This window comes from Echinops telfairi, unplaced genomic scaffold, assembly GCF_000313985.2.
Source record: "Echinops telfairi isolate 266 unplaced genomic scaffold, ASM31398v2 ScPeMD7_7467;HRSCAF=8505_1, whole genome shotgun sequence".
Classification (NCBI taxonomy): Eukaryota; Metazoa; Chordata; class Mammalia; order Afrosoricida; family Tenrecidae; genus Echinops; species Echinops telfairi.
In genome coordinates, this window is record NW_022111368.1 from 42,922,983 (window position 1) to 42,944,170 (window position 21,188).

General features: G+C 40.6%; 1 protein-coding gene across 4 annotated transcripts in view; it reads left to right on the plus strand.

Moving 5' to 3' along the window:
• The window catches only part of RMND5A (required for meiotic nuclear division 5 homolog A), a 58,382-nt gene that overhangs the window by 25,367 nt on the left and 11,827 nt on the right, over window positions 1-21,188 (plus strand). For all 4 annotated transcript variants that reach the window (XM_004707948.2, XM_045283888.1, XM_045283889.1 and 1 more), the window contains exons 2-4: window positions 3,662-3,804; window positions 16,945-17,079; window positions 17,680-17,780. In XM_004707948.2, the coding sequence (XP_004708005.1) occupies window positions 3,662-3,804; window positions 16,945-17,079; window positions 17,680-17,780 (379 nt within the window). The remainder of the gene's footprint in view (window positions 1-3,661; window positions 3,805-16,944; window positions 17,080-17,679; window positions 17,781-21,188) is intronic.

A 21,188-nucleotide genomic window follows, 5' to 3' on the forward strand; every position in this document is an offset into this window, starting at 1 on the left:
TTTAAACCCATAGAGTATTCACCCTTCCTTGGCACATTTTCTCCACTTGACTTCCCGAACACCACACTTCCTTGGTTCACACCACTGCCGCATGCCCCCATCCCCCGCTCCATTTCCCATCGTGGTTGGTACTTCCTTAGTTCTTTGTCCATCTCCTCATCCAGACCCACTGTATTTTAAACGCAGTCCTTTGTTTCTCTATGTGTACACAGACTCTTAGTGATTCATTTAGTCTCATAGGTCTCTGTGTCAGTAACTCACAAATTTCTGTTTCTAGCCCTGGCCTTGCTCTTGAACTCCAGATTCTTTATCTCCAGCTGACCCTTTCATGTATCCCCCGGGTCATCTGTCTTAGTTACCTACCGCTGTTGTAATGCATACCACATGTGGTTGAGCTTAAGAACAGGAATTTTATTTTTCTCACAGTTCTAGAAGCTGAAAACCAGAATCTAGCTGGATCCATTTCTTGCCTGGGTGTTCCTTGGTGAGCCTTTCATGGCATCCCTGTGCATGCTTAGGTTTATTTCTGTGTCTATGCTGCTCTTAAAGGAACCCTGGTGGCTCAGTGGTTAAGTGCCTGGCTGCTAGTCCAAAAGTCAGTAGTTCAAATGCACCAGTCACTCTGCTGAGAAAGATACGCAGGAGGCTTCTTTGAAGATTACAGCCTTGAGAACCCCATTGGGCAGTTGTACTCTAGTGTCTCTGAGGCACAATTGACCCCACACACTGTCATGCTGGGTGCTGCTCTTGATGTAACTCAGAAGTAACTAGGTTTAGGGTCCAACTTACACTAACATGACCTCAACTGACTTGGTATACTAGATGGCATTATAGAAGGTAATTGCGGAGCCCAGGTGACGCAGTGGTTAAGTGCTCAGCTACCAACTGAAAGGTCGGGACTTGAACGTGCCAGCTGCTCTGTGGGAGAAAACTATGGCAGTATGCGTCTGTAAAAAAAAATTACACCTTAGAAACTCTATGGTGCTGGTTTATTCAATCTTGAGTTACCATGAGTTGGAATCAATTCCACTGCAGTGATTAGTGGCACAATGGTTAAGGGTTTTACATATAACCAAATTATTGGCAATTAGCACCCACCTCCAAGAGAGAAAGGTCCTGGTGATCTGCTCCCATAAAGATTATAATTTAGGCAATCCTGTGTGGTTGTTCTACTTTGTCCATTAGGGTGCCGTGTGTCAGAATGGACTTGAATTGACTTAACAACAGTAGAAGTTCATGATACTACATAATGCTCACAGGTATAGAGCTTGGAACCCCAGCTTTGGGGCACACAATATATTCTATAACAACAAACATCTCAAGTTTAACAAGCCCCAAACTGAAACCTTTGTTTCTCATCACCCACTTCACACCTGCTCAGCCTGTACTTTTTCCATCATTCTAGTTGATTCTGGCTGAAGACTTTGGAGTCATTTGTGATTCTCTTTTCTTTGGTCCCTTATCCACTCAGGAAATGCTGTTTACCTTGAGCATACATCCAGGATCCAACTACTTCTTATCACACTCACAGCTACCATCCAATCTGAGCCACTGCCGTTTCATCTGTATGGTGCCATCAAGGCCTAACTTAGCTCCCTGGTTCTTGTCCTTTATCTCTATTATCAGTGATTCTGACCATATTAAACTGTTATGTCAGTGCATGTCCCCTTTCTGCTCAGAACTTCGCAGTGGATCTCCCCCTTTGTCACAGTAAAAGCCAAAGTTCCTGGAAGGCTGAAAAGGCGGTATAATACCAGGATGCCCCTATTGTCTCCTGGACCTCTTCTCTTTCTTTTGCCAGAAAGCCATTCTCACCATATTGACCTCCTTGTTATTCTTCAAATCGACATGTTATTTATTTATTGCTTGCTTGCTTGCTTACAATAGGGCTTTTGTCCCTTTACCTGGTATGCTTTTTTTTTTTTTTTAGTGATTCTGAGATAAATATTACTGCTACTATATAATATTGGGTAGGATGCTTAAAATTGGGGGTGTGTAGACAGACATACGAAGTAATTAACATATATTATTGACTGGATTTGTTTTTTCCCTCTCTCTTACTCTCTTTATTTCCTACCTTTTTCCTGGTAGGGGGGAACAAAGTTGGTAGTGTAAGGTGGTATTATTAGCTGCCATCACATTGGCTTCTAACTCTTGGCAACTGTACACAGTGGAATGAAGTACCTGTTTAGTCTTGTGCCGTTCTAATGATCAGTTGTGAGTTGTGGATCAGACCATTGTGATCCAAATGGTTGTCATTGGCCATTTTGGGGACATTGGTCTCCAGGCTTTTCTTCCTAGTGTATCTTCGTCTGGATGCCCTTCTGAAATCTGTTCAGCATCTGTTCATGCAGTCCTCTACTGACATGTGGGTGGTGGCTCTGCATGGAGTGCATTGGCTGGAAATTGAACCTCCCTCATGGAAGATGAGCTTTCTACTACTGGAGCTGCCACTGCACATAGAAAGAGGTTGATATAAACTGTAGTAACTTAATTTTTAGTCACCAAGAACATCCCTAGATTAAGGGATTTGCTAAGAAGACCATAGGACTCACTCACCTTGTAGTCATACCCAATATATAGTCACACACAAAGCAAAATTTGCAAAGGGAAAAAACAAATGCTCCTAATTCCAGAGGAGACAGGAGGAGCAAGCTTTCAAGAGTCCTTTCTCTATCGAGTCACACAAACTCACTGCTAGGGAGTCTGACTCCTAGTAACTATATTGAGTTTCAGAGACTGTTCATCTTTATGGGAACAGGCAGCTTCATCTTTATTCTGAGGAGCAGCAGCAGCTGGTAGGTTTGAACCACTGACCTCATGGCTAGCAGTGCAGCACCTTGGTCTGCTCCACAACTAGTATTTCTAGTACTAAACGGTCACAACAAAGGTGAAGTGTTGTCTTTCAAGGAAGCTCATTAGAGGCACAGCAGCCAAGTATTTTATTGGAGCCTGGTCACGTGGACCCCCTCAGCTGAGCATATGCTAAAACCCCACATTCCTACAAAAAATCCAGTATTCAAGACTAAGCACATTGTGTGCACTAACAGTCTAAGCATAGTGAGCTACCTTTACAGCTAAGTTGATGGGAAACCTCCCCAAATCCAAGTTCCCAGATGCTAGCCAAGGATGAACTTTACAAGCATTGCATTCTAAGGATAGTAGTCAGACCTGTTATACTAGCTCTCTTTTTTGCACATTAAAGTGTCTGACAAAGTTTGGGTTTTTGATTTTGCTTCTAATTTTTTATATGGGATATAAAGCATTTACTTAAAACCACATCTCTCTTTTGGAAATTTAATAAAACCAGACTGGGAATTTTGATTTTTTTTAAATCATTTGAACACTTGCTTATAAGGTTGAGTAAATGGATTTATGTATTTAGACATTTTCTGAAAAATGCTTGGCAGTATTATTCACAACCTATGCTGATTTTAGGAATCACAGAATGGTTTGCTTCATAGTAATATTTTATTTCCAAAATTTATTTTAAAAAACCAACGATAAAATTTCATCTATGAACATGACCATCGGCTTCATAGCAGATATTGATTTTTAAAAATAATTTTCTCTCCACCACCATTCTCCAAAAAAACCTATTTGAACTTTACCGTTGTTAGGTTTGCTTTTATAGGTAACTGATCTTTCTTTTTTTAAATAGGTCAAGATACGGAACTATCAGGGACACTTTCACTGGTTTTGACACAATGCTGTAAAAGAATAAAGGACACTGTTCAAAAATTGGCCTCAGACCACAAAGACATTCACAGCAGTGTTTCTCGGGTTGGAAAAGCCATTGATAAGGTATGTTCCTGAAGAAATTGTTCTTTTAAAAATTATTATTATTAAATACTTTTATTGGGGGCCCTTACAGCTCTTATCACAATCCATCCATCCATCCATTGTGTCAAGCACATTTGTGCCTATGTGGCTATCATTTTCAAAGCATTTTCTTTCTACTTGAACCCTTGATATCATTTTTTCCCTCCCCCTCCACTCTCCTTCCCTCATGAGCCCTTGATAAATTATAAATTATTATTTTCATATCTTATATTGTCCAGTCTCCCTTCACCCACTTTTCTGTTCGTCCCCCTTGGAAGGGGTTATATGTCTATCCTTGTGATTGAACCCCCTTTTTCCCCCTACCTTCTCCTTTGTTCTGTGGTTGTTGTTTTTTCTTTTTTTTGGTGTGTTGGTTTGTTTTGTTTTTAGCATCATTCTTCACCTGGTCTCAGTGCTTTGACATTAGTTTTACCCTTGTTGGTCTTCCTGTGGGCATACTACTTGCTTTTTTTCTAATGCCGCTTTCTGGGTAAATAAGTGTGCCAGCCAGTAAGCTTATCATATTTGTTGATTATATCTTCTTGTGACAACTCTTTTGAGTACACCATCTTTGACTTAGTGGATAGCTTGCAAATAATTCTTTTTTGGATTGGGTACATTTTGAAGTTCATGGAGTCCTTTAGAGCCAGAGCCGAAAGGAAGGAGCCCCAAGTTACAATATGGTACTTGGGACTATTTCAGCTACTGTGGAGAAGGGGGCTGTGGATGGGCATTTCTATTCACACATTGTAAACTTGCACATTATAAACTTCTTGACAGGAGGGAAGAACAAATGGGAGAGCTCCTTGTAGCAAAAACATCTCCTAAGCAGTCCTATGAGTTGTTTGGTTTGTGTGCACTAAGAATCCCTGGTGGCCCAATGGTTAAGAAGAGCTCAGCTGCTAAGTGAAAGGTCAGCAGTTCTTTAGTAGTTTCTTTCAAAATACTTCTTGTTCCCATGAGTTTAGGTAGTAGATGACCTGGACTTTCCTTTGGTCTAGGATTTAAATTCTGAGCTGTAGTAAGAAGCTACATCATTTAGCCGATAGTGACAAGTATCTGTTGAATTATAGTCCAGGGCCACAGAGGAAAGTCTGTCTCATTTAGCACAGTTCTGTGTGTCTGTCAGTGCCCTTTCCCCAGTGCAGACAATCTAACTTGGTACAGTCCTAAGGGAAGTTACTTAGGTATTTCTCACATGAGGAATTCTGAGCAGACTGTCGTTATCTATAACTCTCTTGACTTGTGAAGCCCTCCAACTCTTTTAGTTTGAACCTAATCAGTTTGCATAAGCTTCTGGGACAACCTGTAAATGCTGGCAGACTCTTATGAACCAGAGATGAACAAACAGGATGAGGCTGAAGGCATTGTGGCACACGACTTTTAAGTACCACAACAAACAGATGTAAGTAGTAAACTGGAATGTCATCCAGCAACTTCTGAGCAGCATTATAGGCACATGGCCCTCAGAAGAGGAATACAACCAGAGAGGCAGGTGGTTCCTTTTTGAGCAAGCTGGTTTTGTGAGGAACTTAAATCAATTTTTGATGTGCTAAATGGTGACGTTTTCCCTTTTAATGGTTCAGTGCTTCTTTTAAAATTCTTTCATCATTGCTGTTCTGAGAATGTAAGCAGAAGTCTGTGGTATTAGCTAAGGCATTTTCTGGCTTTTAAGTATTGCAAAAGGGGCTTGAAAAGTTATTAAAAATTTCTTTCAATGTGTTGACTATTTTGAGATAACCAGTGTTAGATCATTTTTTAAAGCATAAGTTCCCAGATTTGTTTGGCGTACTGCCCCCTTTTCAGAAACAGAATTACTCAGCAGCCCCCTGGCAATTAAGAACTCTTGTACTATAATCCATAATTCAGGGTGAAATGCGGCTAGCTGCTTTTGCAGCCCCCTGAGTTATTCCACTTGTCCCTTCCCCCCTCCACTTAGGAGGCGGTAACAGTTATTTTTGGGAAACAGTGATTTAAAGTAATATCAGCTCTTAGAGTTTGTGATGAATTAATTTTTAGTAATTTAGTAACAAACATTATGCTGAGTTATTTTCAGTTTCTTCATTTTTAGAAAATAAAATTTGAATTTCTGTCATGTTCACGGCATTTTATTAAATGTTTTACTTAGTCTTGACTGTGTATATGTCTCTGTGTATTTACTGCCTAATATGAAAACTCAATGACGTGTGTGTATGTGTGTGTGTGTGTGTGTGTGTGTGTGTAATCTCTTCTGGAATAAATAAGAGCTAAAATCATGGTATATGGTCTTTAGAAAATTACAGCTTGGTCATCAAAGAACGCTTTTTTGGTATGTGCAGACTAACTGGAAAAATTCAAAGGCAATAAACAGTAAGCTTGCATGGAATGAGCACCACATACTCTATACTAAAGAGTATTAGTAGTAATAGTAATAATAATTGTGCTTTTGATTCATCTGCCTTGGTGGAGCTTGTTAAAATTGGCTTGGAGGACTGGGTAAGATTTAGAATTGCAGAGCTCTAAGTGTGAATTTTCTGTTGGAGCGGTAAGGGAGACAATTGAGAATAATCTGGAGATTTTTCTCCAGATAGGGATTTAGGGACTGGCTTGATTAGAGTGCTGTCCTTGTCAGGCATGAGGGAAGATCAAATCGGGAGAAAGCAAGTGATAGAAGACCTAAAGATTGGAATTTATTTCAGCCGGAGGATAGGGAAAAGAGAATGAATGATGAAAAGACAGTTGAGAGTTTGTTTGACCTCATTAAATAGGATGAAATTAGACTAAGGAGAGTCAGGAGTAGGAAGATAATAGCTATCACTTACTGAGCATTGATTATTGTCCTAGATATTGTGTGTACAGAGTGGAACTGCTCCATAGGAGTTTCGGGCCTGGAACCTTTGGGATTGCTAGGCCTGTCTCCCAAAGCCCCTACAGGTGGGTTTGAATTACCAACCTATCAACTACTAGTGGAGTACGGAATTGTTTATGTTAACCAGGGATTCTGTTCATGTAGTTACAAGAGGAGAAGAGTTAAGTAGTTCTGGTGGTGTAGTGGTTATAAGTTGGGCTGCTTGCAGCAAGGTTAGCAGTTTGAAACCACTAGCTGAGGGAGAAAGATGGGACTTTCTATTCCCATAGAGAGTTATAGCCTTAGAAACTTAATAGGAGCAGTACTACTCTGTTCTGTCGGGTCACCATGAGTTCACATCTACTAATGGCCGTGAGGTTCTTTTTGGAGAAGAGATCAGAGATAATGTCTTATAGTTAGTCTTATAGAATAGAGAGGGTAAAGCCAATACACAAAGTTTAAAATTTGGATTATTAGCTAATGAATAAATTCTTATATAGTAGAGAAATATCAAGTGTGAAGGAAGGAAAAAAACTGAAAATGAAAAAGGCTAAATAGAAAGTCTTTTAGAAATTAAGAAAAAACTAAGTTGGGAAATCAAGGCAGTTACACTGATGATAACATGTTTTGGATGAGATTTCTAGGAGTAGTAAAAAAAAAAAAGCTTGACAAAGGAAAAGAAAAGTGATAAGAAGCCAAAATGTGTTCCCTAAGCATAACAAACTATATCAAACTAACTCTTCTTATCCCCTTCCTCTCAGCATTACTAGTGAACAGTCTAGGAGAGTTTCATAAACAATATATTAATACTGTTGCAAGGCATTTAATAACACCTTTGTGGTCAATAATTTTAAAAATATATTTGGTATGAATAATGTTAGTTGTTGTCATGTTGGCTCCGACTCATATGACTTTATGTGTTATAGAACCAAAAGTTGCCTTGTCCTCTGCCTCTGTCATGATCAGTAGTGTGTTCGGGTGCAGGAGAGTGTTCTGTTGTGATCCATAAGGTTTTCATTGGCCGATTTTAGGAAGTAGAATACTAGGGACTATCTGCCTGAGACTGCAAACTCCTCTGAAACCTGCCCTACCAAGGGTGATTCTGCTGGTATTTTGAGATACCAGAGGCACAGCATCCAGCTTCATAGCAACATGCAAGCCACCACCACAGTAGGACAGACTGCCAGATGGTAGGTGGCAGGGGGAGCTGCCACATGCTTAATTTCCTGTCTGCTTTGACCACAGTGGTCGTAGGGTGGGCCTGACTCATTTGACCTAACCAGGCTCGGCATAGGCCCCAGATCCCTTACCTACTACTGTTTGATCCAGGGCAGTTACCTGAAAATCCCTCCCCAGAATCTTTCTTATTAGAGCTTTTAGTGGAAATAGGTCTGGGAGTGGTAAGAAACCTTGGAAGAAACTGGTCTGTTGTGGGGAAACAAAACCCAGCTGCCAAGGGGGTGTGGGGTGGGGGACTCATTTGAAGCCTAGATCTCAGCTCCTTTGAAACAATAATGGCTCAGCCCGTTTCAGTCTGACCATTGACCACAAAGAAGGTAAGTTGATTTATACTTTCTTTGCCATCTGCCACAATTACATCAGTAGCTCAGAGGTGTGGGCCTACAATTTTTCTTATTTTTCCTGCCTTGAACAAAATGAAACTACATTATTTTGTTGATAATAATAATTTGTTGACCTGATGGCAGAGGTCCAATTTCTCTGTGGTCTTGTTTACCAGCTTTGTGTGCGGCCAGAACTATCATCCCCAGATACTGGTGCAAAATGGAGATGATAGGTTTACTAACTTGCTTGAAATCATGGAGACAGTGAGAATGACAGAGCTAGGTTTAAATACTGATTCTAAGACTTCCGAGAGCCTTTCTCAATAGGGGTTCCTATTAAGAATTACTTTCTAGTTCCCAAAGGCACCCACAGAATGAATGAATATCTCCCTTATGCATCTAGACTGCTGGATGTTGTATGTTATCGTTGGGAGAATGAATACAATGGAGACTTAGTAATTAGTTTTGTTCAGTTAAGGAAGCAGTGAGGGAGCAGATTGACCAATGAGTTGGCTATAAAATAGAAGTAGGAGACAGGGATGCAAATGTGACAGATGGTTAGATTATGAAGCATTGTAAGGGTCTTAAAAGGTCAACAGAGGGCCTTGGGACCATGCCAAATTACTCCCCTTGGTTTATAGTGTAAGAACTCATCAGTTTATTAGCCTTCCCATAACTCAGCACAACCTACCTTTCACTTAATTTGAAAACCGAAGCAAAGGTATGGATATCTTACGGAGATTAATAATACTGAGAAATGTAGAGTGCATCAACAAATGTCGATTATGACACACTACTAAATTTATCGCCCATCTTACAGTTTGTAATTCAGTGCTCTTTGATATATACCTAAATTTGGGACTGTTTAATCATAGGGTGTTTATCTGTAGTGCAGTGAATTATTTAATATGGCTCTTCTACTAGCATTAGCTTTTGTTACTCCCACCAAGTGACCTTTTTCTGATCGGTCTAGGTAAGAGAAGGCAGGAGAAAACGGTGTGAGAGACTAGGTGGGGGGCTGGACAGTGTGAGAGACTTTGGTTCTAAGTGATTGTTAACAGGGTTGATTGTGCTTTCTATCCTGCTCGGTGAAAGGTGAACCATCTCAGAAGCAGGAATGGGGATCTCACTACCCTCAAAACCAGGAGTGGAGCATTGAACCTCCTTGATCCAGGAGACAGTTGTGACACCAGGGGTGCAACAAGGCTGTGGCTGCAACAGAATTAAGAGCCTGAGCAAGCATGAAGCAGAATAATGAACTTGTACACAACAGAACAAGTAAAGCTGAGTGCCTTTAGGCCGGCTGGCTGACTCATGGAGTGAGGTACCTCCAGGCACTTACTTGGAGTAGCCACGCTTGCTGCCCCAAGGAGCTAAAGCTAAATGCCTTGGGCTGAGGCTCTTGGTGGAGTAACATGTTGTTTGAACATTTATAGACAGCCCGGAAAGCCTTTGGTGACTTCGCATGAGCAGGGCTGAGGCAGACATGCTGTGTGTGACTGAGACATGAAAGATCATAGAGAGATCTGCCTGTGGCACAGCTGAGAAAAGACTGTCCTGTCTGTATCACTGTATCCTGAGTATTTTTAGCCTTAATAAACTCCAAATTTATGAATCTTGTCTGAATTCTCTGTGGACATTGCAATGAATTATCAAATCCTTCTGGGTGCTGTGGGAGTGACAGTTGGTGTCAGACTAGGTAGGAAGGCTGGAAGGTGGAGCTTGTCTGACCTCAGCCTCAGGAATCAGTCTTGGGTAGCAAATGCTGATGATGTTGATTTTCCTCCTCCCCCTTTGTGCAGCTGGAGGAGCTCAGATGCCACACCATGCCACTCCCACTTCACATTCTTTTTTTTAACGGTTGAATTTTTTTTTTTACAGTTGGCGTCACAAGTGGGGTTCATTGCAGCAGTTCAAAACATGTTGGAAGGATACGAGAAAGAACAAAGGGGTGTGGGAAGTGAAACTTGTGATTCTTTGATTGATGGTTACATTGGTGGCTATTACCTTTAATGGTTTAAAGGGGTAGTAAGAGCTAAGCTGCGGAGTGCTGTGGTGGAGTGGTTTGCTTTGGGCTTCTAGCTGCCATTTCAGCAATTTGAAACCTCCAGCTGCTCCACAGGAGAAAGATGAGATGAGACTTTGTACTCCTGAGAAGAGTTACAGATTCAGAAACCAACTGCGTTAGTTAATTGTGCCAACCTGGCCGATAAACACGTGTGGGGCTAATTGAAAGGCGGAGGGATAAATGTGAGCCTTGCCTTTCTAGTTCTCGGGTCTCTTGTTTTGTGATGGTCGCACCAGGTTCCCTGCTTCAGCTTGCAAGATTGACTTCCTACAAGACATCACCAAGGAGAAGCTACATGGACCTATCCCGATGCAGCCCTGGGTGCTGGAGCAGCTGTGTGGAGACCCCTGCTAGTGCTGAGATGCTTGTTCGTTCACTGACTCAGCTTTCCTCCTGCAGTCGGCATCATTGCCTCTGTTTTGTGAGGTGGAGGACTTTGTGGACTGGTGTTGGGTTAATGGGTTAATGTTGGACTTGTGGGCTTGGGTAGCATTGGGTTGGGATGTTTTCGTGATGCACCTTTTCTTTACATAAAACTCTCTTATACATGAGTTGCTGTGGATTTGTTTCTCCAAAGTACCTAAACTAATACACCAACAGTGGCCGTTCTCCCCTGCCCTATAGGATCGCTATGAGTTGGAATCACCTTGATGACAGTGAGTTTGAGGTTTTAGGGGAAGAGATATGCTGGTGAAAAAGAGCCCTGGGGCATTAGTGGGCTCTCACTTGGGGTGCTAACTGCAAGGTCAGCAGCTCAAAACCGCCAGCTGTTCTGGGGGAGAAAGATGAGGCTGGGAAACCTACAGGAGGAGTTCTCTGTCCTGTAGGGTTGCTCTGAGTCAGTTGACTCATTGTCAGTGAGTGTGCTTGTTTGTTTACCTATCTTTCTGAGACTTGTTGACCTGGGGCAAAAGCCACACTGGTTAAGCAAGATTGATTGGAGGCCCTGCCCACTGGACTCATTCTGCCAGAGGCCCAAGGCTATATGTACATAAATGGAGGCAGTCCAGGATTGGAAGAGAAAATATTAAACTTGGGTATTTTATGACACTTTAGATTCTCAACCTTCCTAATGCCGTGACCCTTAAATACTTACAGTTCCTCATGTGGTGGTGACCCCCAACTATAAACTTATTTTCGTTGTTACTTCATAACTGTAATTTTGTTAGTTATGGATCGTAATGTAAAATATCTGATACATAGGATGTATTATGTGACCCCTGTGAAAGGGTTGTTCAACCCCCAAAGAGGTCACGACCCACAGGTTGAGAACCGCTGCCTTACATGTTGCCAACAAAACTGGAATCTAAGTTGAGTTCAGCTGGCTAATGCTAAATATATACCTTTTCAATACATGCAAAAATGTTTTTAATTAAAAAATTAAACGAGTATTAAGCAGGTTCAGAGTTTCCGTATATACTCGAGTATAAGCCGACCCGAATATCAGCCACGGCACCTAATTTTACCACAAAACTGCATTAAAAATGTGCTGAAAAAACCCGGCTTATACACGAGTATATACAGTAAGTGTTTGTTTGTTTTAACTACACTATGGATATTGAATGTTTCTCCTGTCTGGTATTGTGTAATAGGCCTATGTATGTGATGGAAATCAATATGGTTATGATTACAGAGAGTTTGTATGCCCACTTTGAGTTTAAGTATACTTGATTGAATAAGCTAAAAGGGGAGGGAGTTAGGAATTGGTTGGAAAGGAAACTTTATTTTGAGCCAATGGGTTGTATATAGAGTATTGGCCTTAATGGAAACCTGACCCCCACCCAGAACTACTGAGAGAATAGATTGTGTTCGAAGGAACGACCTGCAGTTCTCATCTATATTTTGTATTATCAGAATTTAAAATATTAATCAGATATGGAATAACTAGTATTAATGTATAGTCTTGGAGGCAAAACATTTTTTCGTATGTCTGACCATTACAATTTCCCCCCTTTGTAAATTTCATATGCATCTTTTGTTTATTTTCTCCTTGGTTGTCTGTTTGATTGATTGATAGATATTTTCTTCTTAGCCTCTTTTGGATATGATTGTTTTGTGGGTTGTATGTGCAGTAGAGATCTGCCCTAGTCTGTGTGGAATTAAAATCCAGTTCTTATTTTGCTAAATATCCTTTGCAGTATTCCTCCCTGCTAAACCAGATAAACTGGATGTTTAGAAGGGATATTGATTCCCAGTAGTTGGAATATTAGTGCATTGTTAGGTTCATATACATTTTTCTTAACAAGCGAATGGGCAAGTTTTGTTTTTAATGATGTACAGAATTGGCACTTAAGAATAAAATAAATAGTGAATCATCATGTACCGAATTGCTTGTTCAGTAGTCGTTATTTTATAAGATGTTTTTCAGAAAAAGATTGTTTGGGTAGTGAACAATGAAAACCAGTCCTGCCTGATTTGTAGAGAATTTCATTATATGGTCAAGAGGTATGATAATCTTTTTAATTTCCAGTTATATTAAAATTATTTATTCCTTCTCTACCTCAGCTTCCAGATTTTAGAACCTTAATGTATCATAAATATGACAGTTAAAAATACAAGCGGTAGTGGACAGATGTCTGTGTCCTAGGTTTCTCTGAGCTGCAACATCTTTTCCAGGTGGACACACCCTTCCCTTCAGTGGTTGTTAGTTTTTGTGTTTTGGTTTTTTTCGCTTTGAGACCTTCCAACCATGTTCCCCATAGCATTTCTTTTATTTAAAAATATGAAAGGAACAAATCTAATAAAATAGAAGATGATAATAGGTGTTTGTTTCTTAGCCACCTTTAGGCTAGTTTGCAGTGTTGCAGATTTCCTGGGCTGCCCTGCAAACAAGTTTGGTAACTTAGCAACAGAAGCTGGGCTTGATTCCAGCTCTGAGGCAACTGTAAGAAGAATGTGCACTTAGAACAAAAGGCATTCTGCCACTGTATGTTTTATCCAGATTAATTTTTACCACACGCGAACAAAAATAAATATGAAAAGTGAATTCTGTTTACTTAACCTATAAAATCAGAAGTAGAAGGAATTTCAGATAATTTTGATTACTGCCTAGTTGTAGTTTTCAAGAACTGGAAAATAAGTCAAAAAGCTTGAATGTAGTAGAGATATCCTGAGTGTAAGGAGATTTATTATCAGTAAGTACTGACCATAGTGAGCCTTATGGAGATAAAAGCACGGGAAAAGCACCTTTATAAAACTTTTAACAAATTCGATGGAAAATTTTAAATGCTGCTCTCCTAAGTGATGAAGATTTACTTTGGTATGGACATTTAAGGAAATACATCAAAGAATTATTTTGCTTGGTGTAATTATAGTGTGGTAGCTCTGAAATAAAATATAACTTGGTTTGTGTAAACTTTTCATTGTGAATTGGGTGAAGATTTACAGAGCAAATCAGTTTTCCACTCACTAGTTCATACACATTTTATTTCATCTCTATTGATTGCAGCCCAAGTTACCATCATTCCTCCAGGTGTTTGCTGTTTCCGTTCCACCTCCTTTCCTGACCCTTCTGAACTTGGTCCTTTTGGTCTCAGATTCTTGATTTTTCAAAGGTGTGTGTACCTCTCTAGAGTTAGTCTTCTGCTTATAGACTGGCCTATTGTTTGCCTGAAAATTGAGCCATGGGTAGGTAGGTTCCTTTCTAGACCTGTTGGATGATTAAGGGCCATGGTCTTTGGAACTCTGCCAGTCACTTTCTGATTGGTACGCCTGGTCTTTATGATTTTGAATTTTGTTCCACATTTTCCATCCAGCACTTTCTAATGTGATCCCTTTCAAATAAGTTGGTAGTGGTTACTGGGTGCCATCTAATTCTTCTGGTCTCAGGGTCTAAATCTATTCTACACTAGTGATGGATATTTGTATGATCCATTAGCTCATTGGACTAATTGTTTTCTCATGTGTTCAGTTTCCATCACTGACTGAATATATATTGCCAGATAAATATTTTAACATGCTCTATTCTATAAGTTTGCTTTGAATCTAAAGTGGCTTGATGACAATAGGCTTTGGGGTTTTATCCTTTGTGGAAGTACAGTGATTATTTTTTTTAACCATTGTCTTACAAAGTTATTTCTTTCCTGTGAAATCGTGCTTGATAAATGTATTGGTAGTTGGTGGAATTGAAGAATAATCATTAAATGAATAGGTAAAACCCTGAAATGTGTATTCGGGTTGAAAGAAGTTGACAGATGAGTGAGGGACCTTTCTTAATTAATGTCAGTGACTTCCTATAGGGAACATTTAGATATCTAGAAAACATTTAGATATCTAGTGTCTAATAAATTTTCCGAACTCCAGATACCCATTCCTTTATTCACTTAAATGGCTCTTTGCTGAGGAGTAAATTGTGGGCGAGTGTAACATTGATCACCCTCAGGGTTTCTGTTCAACACCGGATGATCAAAGTAGCATCTTCTCTTCTTCCAGCATTCTCTCATAAATAGGGTAATGTGCTCAAAAATAGTGATGCAACTGTTATAAAATCAACTCTCAATAGGCAAAATGTAATAAAGAAATTAAGACTCTGACAGTAGTCTCTCCACCACCTGAGTAATTCCAAATCTTAATTTATGTTTTCATTCTGTCTTAGGCTGCTGGCATGACATGTAAGAGTAGATAATTCTGTAGGGAAGAAAAATGTGCTCAATTTGGGATAGGAGACCTAGAGTACTTGCAGCTGTTATTGCTTGCAACGTATCACCTGTTCTTGTCGGTTCCTTAAAATAATCCCACATTGGTTTGAATATATTTAAGTAGTGGTGGACTAGGATTGTCATTCAGTTGCACCTAAATAATTCTAATTAAATTAATGTACTTTTTATAAAGGAAATATAGGAGATTTCCTAGTGGGTAGTACTTAGGAAAGATAAAGGGGGAGGAAGCAGACTTGAACGGTGAAAAGCCTTGAGCTGTCTTCCATCAAGTTTATTAATGCTGTAGAACAGTGACCCTACAGAACAGTAGAACTGCCCCTGTGGGTTTCTGAGACTGTAACTACAGGAATAGAAAGCTTTGACTTTCTCCTGCGGAGCATCAGATGAACAGATGATCTTCCTGTTAACAGCGCAATGTGTAATCTATACCATCAGGGTTTCTTTTAAAGTCTTGATACTAATTGGATTTGCTGCTTATTCACTTCTGATGGCACAGTGACTAAGTCAATGTTGGGCTGCTAACCAGAACGTGGTGGCTTACACCCCTAGCTGCCCCCTGGAAGAAAGATGTGGCTGTCTGCTTCTGTGTAGAGTTCCAGCCCTGGAAACCCTGTGCGTCAGTTCTCCTCTGCCCTGAGAGTCTTGGATGGATTGGAGTTTACTTTTTTTCTCTTCTGAGATTGCCTTTTGGTTCTTTTTATGCTCCCTTATTTGATATACAGTAGATCTCATGTTGGGCTGCTAACTTGAAGGTCAGCAGTTTGAACCCACCAGCCACTACACAGGGAAAGATGAGACTGTGTACCCTCATGGAGATTTATAGTCTTGGAAACCCACAGATGCAGTTCTGCTTTGCCCTGTAGGGCACCGTGCGTCAGTGGTGGCAAGCTTGATTGTTCCTTGCCCACCTTGCTAAGAGTTTCTGCCTTTATCTCAAGTGTGTTTCGCCTGAAGCTTTTTTCAGAAGCCTTTAAAATCCTAACCTTTCTTTCATCCTAGCATTGGTGTCTGCTGAGCCTCTTTTCCCTTGAGTTGAAATGTTTCGGGGGTGGGGGTGGGGAGGGGTGTGTGTGTGTGTGTGTGTGTGTGTGACAAATAATTGTAGGCTAGATATTTTGAATAATATGAGACTCTAGGCCTTATTTTAATTAATTGGAGAATGTCGCTGTTTTTGTTTTAACAAGCAGTCCGACCAGTTGGGTTCTAGTCACAAGTTCTGATGAGGTCTACTCTGGATAGTAGTTTCAATGGCAACTTCATTGCCATTCAGTTTTGTCCCGTTGTGCCGCCACCCAGTGGCCAGTTAGGGACCTGAGCAATAGGTTCAGTTTTCAGTCTATGTTGTGTGCACTTTAGGGTCAGATCTGAAATGAGTCAGAATCAACTTGATGCCATTGAGTTTGAGATTTTTTTAGCTCATAGGTTCCTGAACTTACTTCACCTACTTTTTCAGGAAAAATAAATTACTCAGTGCCACTCTGGCAATTCAAAGCACTCATACTATAGCCTCTAATCCAAGATAAAGTGTAAGTATATGCTTTTACAGCTCTCCCTCCCCCATCATTCCATTGCCTCGTAGGGGGCAGTATCACCCACTTGGGGGCACACTGGTTTAAATTATGTAGGCAATCCTCTGTTGGTGGGCATCCCCGTCCTCCTCTGGCCCCGCCATTACAAACAGTGCTGCATGGAACACATACCATTGTATTCTTTGAAAATATTGCTGTGCTATAATGTCTGGAAGTCAGTTTACACACATTATATCTAGATATTTTCCCAAATTACCCTCTAAAACAGGACTACCTTGTTCACTCTCCCAGAGATACTCTCTGAGAGCATCGTGCTTTAGAAAGGAGTGATGGAAAAACTGTCTGGTAGGCCACAGGTAGGTTGAAGTTGGACACTTACAGGACATCTCTGAGAGTGAACTCTGAAGAAGCATTTTTTCCTGTTAGGTAGAGTGATGATTCTTTCTAGTCAGTTCATGATTCCTTTCCTCTTTTTCAGAATTTTGATTCCGACATTAGCAGTGTGGGGATCGATGGCTGCTGGCAGGCAGACAGCCAACGACTGCTCAATGAGGTGATGGTGGAGCACTTCTTTCGACAAGGGATGCTGGATGTGGCTGAGGAGCTTTGCCAGGTGACCCATGGGCAACTGGGAGGATGTGAGAAAGAAACGACCCCTCCTTGGACTGTCTGTAACTGGAAGAGTGGGTTTTGAGCCTTGGCCTGGTGATATTGTATCTGGGCTAACCTCATTTTCCTAAGAAGTCCTATTTTTTTTTTTATTGGTGAAAATTACAGTTCTAGAACTTTCCTGGATTGTTCTTTCCTCCTTCTTGGGCCAGAAGGCAGGCCTCAGATGATGAACAAAGGGGGTCAGAAGTGATACCATTTTTTCCATTTCCTCCTTTGACAGCGAAGGCTAGGATGGCAGAGATGAGAAAAGGGGCAAAGGTGAATATTCTGGTCCGGATCAGCCTATAGATGTTTAGCAGTTAAATTCCAAACTAAAGTGTATTTCAGATGAACGGGGGTTTGCCTTTTATTTTAGAATTTTATGGTAAGGGGGGAAAGAATGATGCTTGGAAGGTCCATCAGATCATCAGTCTTGAGAATACATAATAAAAACACGTTCTTCGTAATGGTTTCCCCTGTAGGTCATTGTCTACAATATGCTTTTACCACTCTTTATCCTCACTGCTGGTAACAAAAGTTCTTCTTTATTTCTCTCCTCCAGGAATCTGGTCTTTCTGTAGACCCAAGTCAGAAAGAACCATTTGTGGAGCTAAATCGAATCTTAGAAGCATTAAAAGTTAGAGTTCTGAGACCTGCACTAGAGTGAGTTTGTTTTCTTTTCGTACTTTGAGAGAATTCTGAAAGAAAATTTAATTAAAAAAACACATTGGAGATTTTTAGATCTATATGGGGGCTCAAGCAGCTACCTAATGGAAAATTGAAATTAAAAGTTAATGGAATGTTTTCCACCAACTTCTTGAAGTCCTTTCAGTTTATCTCTCTGAGGTAGACTTTAGAGAAATGAAAGGACGGGTGCTGTTCCTCTCAGCTAAGTGAGATATGGGCAGGGGCGGGGGCTGAGGGAAGGCTGTGCTTTGTGTGAAACTGGTGAGACCATACTTCATTTGTCAGCTAGTCTGACTCTCCCTGAGAGAGAAAGGTTTCCTGTAGCCAGGCTGTGCGCCCACTTTGTCTAGACTAAGCAGTGTAACTGAAGCACGATTGTTCAGGATGTTCTGGTTTGATATCTGAGCTTCCATAGTGTTCTGGAATTCTAAAAACAATCTAGTTAGCTATTGGAACGAAGTGGTATACATTTGAGAGCAAATACTGTTATAAAGGCGTTCTAGCCTCATCACTGTAAAAATTGACGATTCACTGTAACTTGTCACTGATAGGAATTATCTCAAACTACTAAGTAACATATAAGAAATATTATCGTAGAGCAGGGTCAGCAGACGTCTCTGTAAAGGACCAGATAATAAATATTCAAGCTTGCACGCCACATAAGTACCACATATAATTCTGTGTTTGTTTTACAGCCCTTTAAAACTATGAAAACTTTTCTTAACCATCTGCGACTGTTAGGTTGTTCCAACTCAACTCGGAACATGTGACAGAACTGCCCCATTGGGTTTTCTAGGCTGTAATCCTTACTGGAGGAGATCGATGGTTCTTTTGTCCATGACATCTGTCAGTTTCAGTTATTTCTGTAGGTGTTTTTTAAGCATCAAGCCATTCTCTCTCTGAGAGAACTTGTTTCATCTACTTGGTGGCCATAGTGAGGGTTACCATATATGCTCGAGTATAAGCCAACCCAAATATCAGCCGAGGCACCTAATTTTACCATTAAACTACATTAAAAATGTGCTGAAGAACTCGGCTTATACTCGAGTATATACAGTAACTAGTAAAATTTGTCCCATTTCACTTGCCTGAGAATATTGCTGTATTTATATCAATATAAGGAAATGTAGTGATCATTAGGATTATTACTAACAATTCTGTGCTTAATATGTGCCTAGCATTGTTGTAAGCATTTTAGATATATTTTTCAATTCATGTAATAACCTTGTGAGGTAAAGTACTCACTATCCTCAATTTGCAGAGGAGAAATTGGGGGCACAGAGAAGCTGTAAAAAGGAAAAGGATTATTGAATCGAAAGAATGTATGAGAAATGCTGCACACAATGCTTCCTATGTTAGATGGGCCATTCGTGACTCCACAGCTGCCTCTTTCTAACTTGGAGTGGTTGTTAGGTTGGAATGCCAACCTTCAAAAGAGTTAGCAATCCGACACCTTAACCCATAGTGCCATCTTCTCGATTAAAGAGAAGCCATCGGAAAATAGATGTAAGTATTTAGTTGAGAGGATAAGGGTACCAAAGGTGGAGGAGACACAAGGGAATATGAAGGACAGAGGAAAATCTTACTTGGTGATAACACCATTTTCAGTTTACTGGTTGATTGCCTTGATTATTGGCAAAGTATATGAAGTTTGAGGACAGTAGGTACCCCTTGGAAGAAATATCTAAATACTCCCTCTCCAAAGCTTGAACATTGGCAGGAAGGAGTGAACAAGTAAGTCGTGGCTATGGAGAAATTGAGAACCTGCTTAACACAGAAAGGGGAAATCTTGGAACTGTCCCTGAAATTGTTTAAAAGAATAAAGAGCTAAATGAGCCGGGAGGGTGGGGAAAAGGAAAGTATGCAGTGGAAAAGAGGAAGGGGCACTCCAGTTTGTGTTTGTAACATGTTGACTGTTAGTTTAACATTATTAAAATCTTGTGATTTTGTTGTCGGAAACTAGTAACAAATAGTAAAACAAACAAACCAAACTCGCCGAGGCGCGTTTGTTTCTAAGACTACCTGTTCATGGGAGCAGAAAGCCCAGTCTTTCTTGTGTAGCTGCTGGTGGTTTCAAATTGCCAACCATACGGACGGCAGCCCAGTGAGTAACCACCGCATCACCTAGGCTGCTGGTAACAACTAAGCCAGTGTCATAGCTAAGTCTTAAGAGGAACTCGCTCACCTGGAGAGCACCGTGCTGCCTACCATGGTGGCCACTCACCCTGGGCAGCCAGCTTTCTGTAGTGCCAGGAAGGGGTTTCATGCAAAGCTGGAAAGTCTTGTTTGTTCAGTAGATCTTTTAAACGTAATAGATGATTTATGGTGTGTTTGTTTGTTTGTTTGTTTGTTTTCAATAGAAAACATGTGAGAGAAGGACAGCAAATCACACCCAACTCTTAGATGAGTGAATTATTAGTAATTCTGGTAGAGGACTCAACCTAGGTCTGAGAGATTGCCATTTAAAAAATATCTCAGAAATAAAATGGGCTGTTTACCCCTTTCAGTTGCTAACATACAGGTTAGGCCAGGGGTGGGGATGTTTGATCACTTGTTCTGGCAGAATTTTGAACTTTGCTATTTCTGCCATTCTCCGAAATGCTTAAGCCTCTGAGTTGGTGGCTTATGCTGTCCAGCCATTGCTGTAGCTGCACTGTCCACACCAATGGAGTCAAATAAACACCATGCATGCCCCTGAACCTCAGCCTTTACCTCCAAGAGTACTGTTTCCAAGAAAACTAGAAGAGGTTGCGTCTAAGCCTTTCAGAAGGGTATTGAGGAATTGTCCTGCAGGAATCAGCAAGGTGCATCTTTATTTCAGCATTACCAGAAAGACACACCTACCCAGACTGGCAAAATTTTGAGAGGCGATAGGCATAGACTAGTGTCCACCAAAGTACCGGTAGACTTCTGGGGAAGAAAGACAAGCTCTGAGGTGGAATCTTGTTGTTGTTTTTTTTAATTATTGGGGGGATAATGGAGAAATTCTAAATATGGAGTCAGCAATGTTCCAAGTTTTTTCAGAGGCTTGACAATTAGGGTGACTAATGCTTACTGGTTCTGTTGGATAATTGTGTACAAGTAGCTTCTAACTCAGTTCCCAAAGTAAGTGTCGTACATACTCAAGTATAAGCAGACCCAAATATCAGCTGAGGCACCTACTTTTACCACAAAAACTGCATTAAAAGTGTGCTGGGAAAACTCGGCTTGTACACGAGTCTATACGGTGGTAGTATTTGAGAGTTTCTTTATAGGCGAAACCCAACAAGTCTCTGTAAGAGGAGACTATCTAGGCTGTGAACAAAGGTCCTTGTGGAATTGCTGACCCTAGGGTGTGCCGTTTTGTTGGTCTACAGCCTGGGTTCCCAAACTTATTTGGCCTGT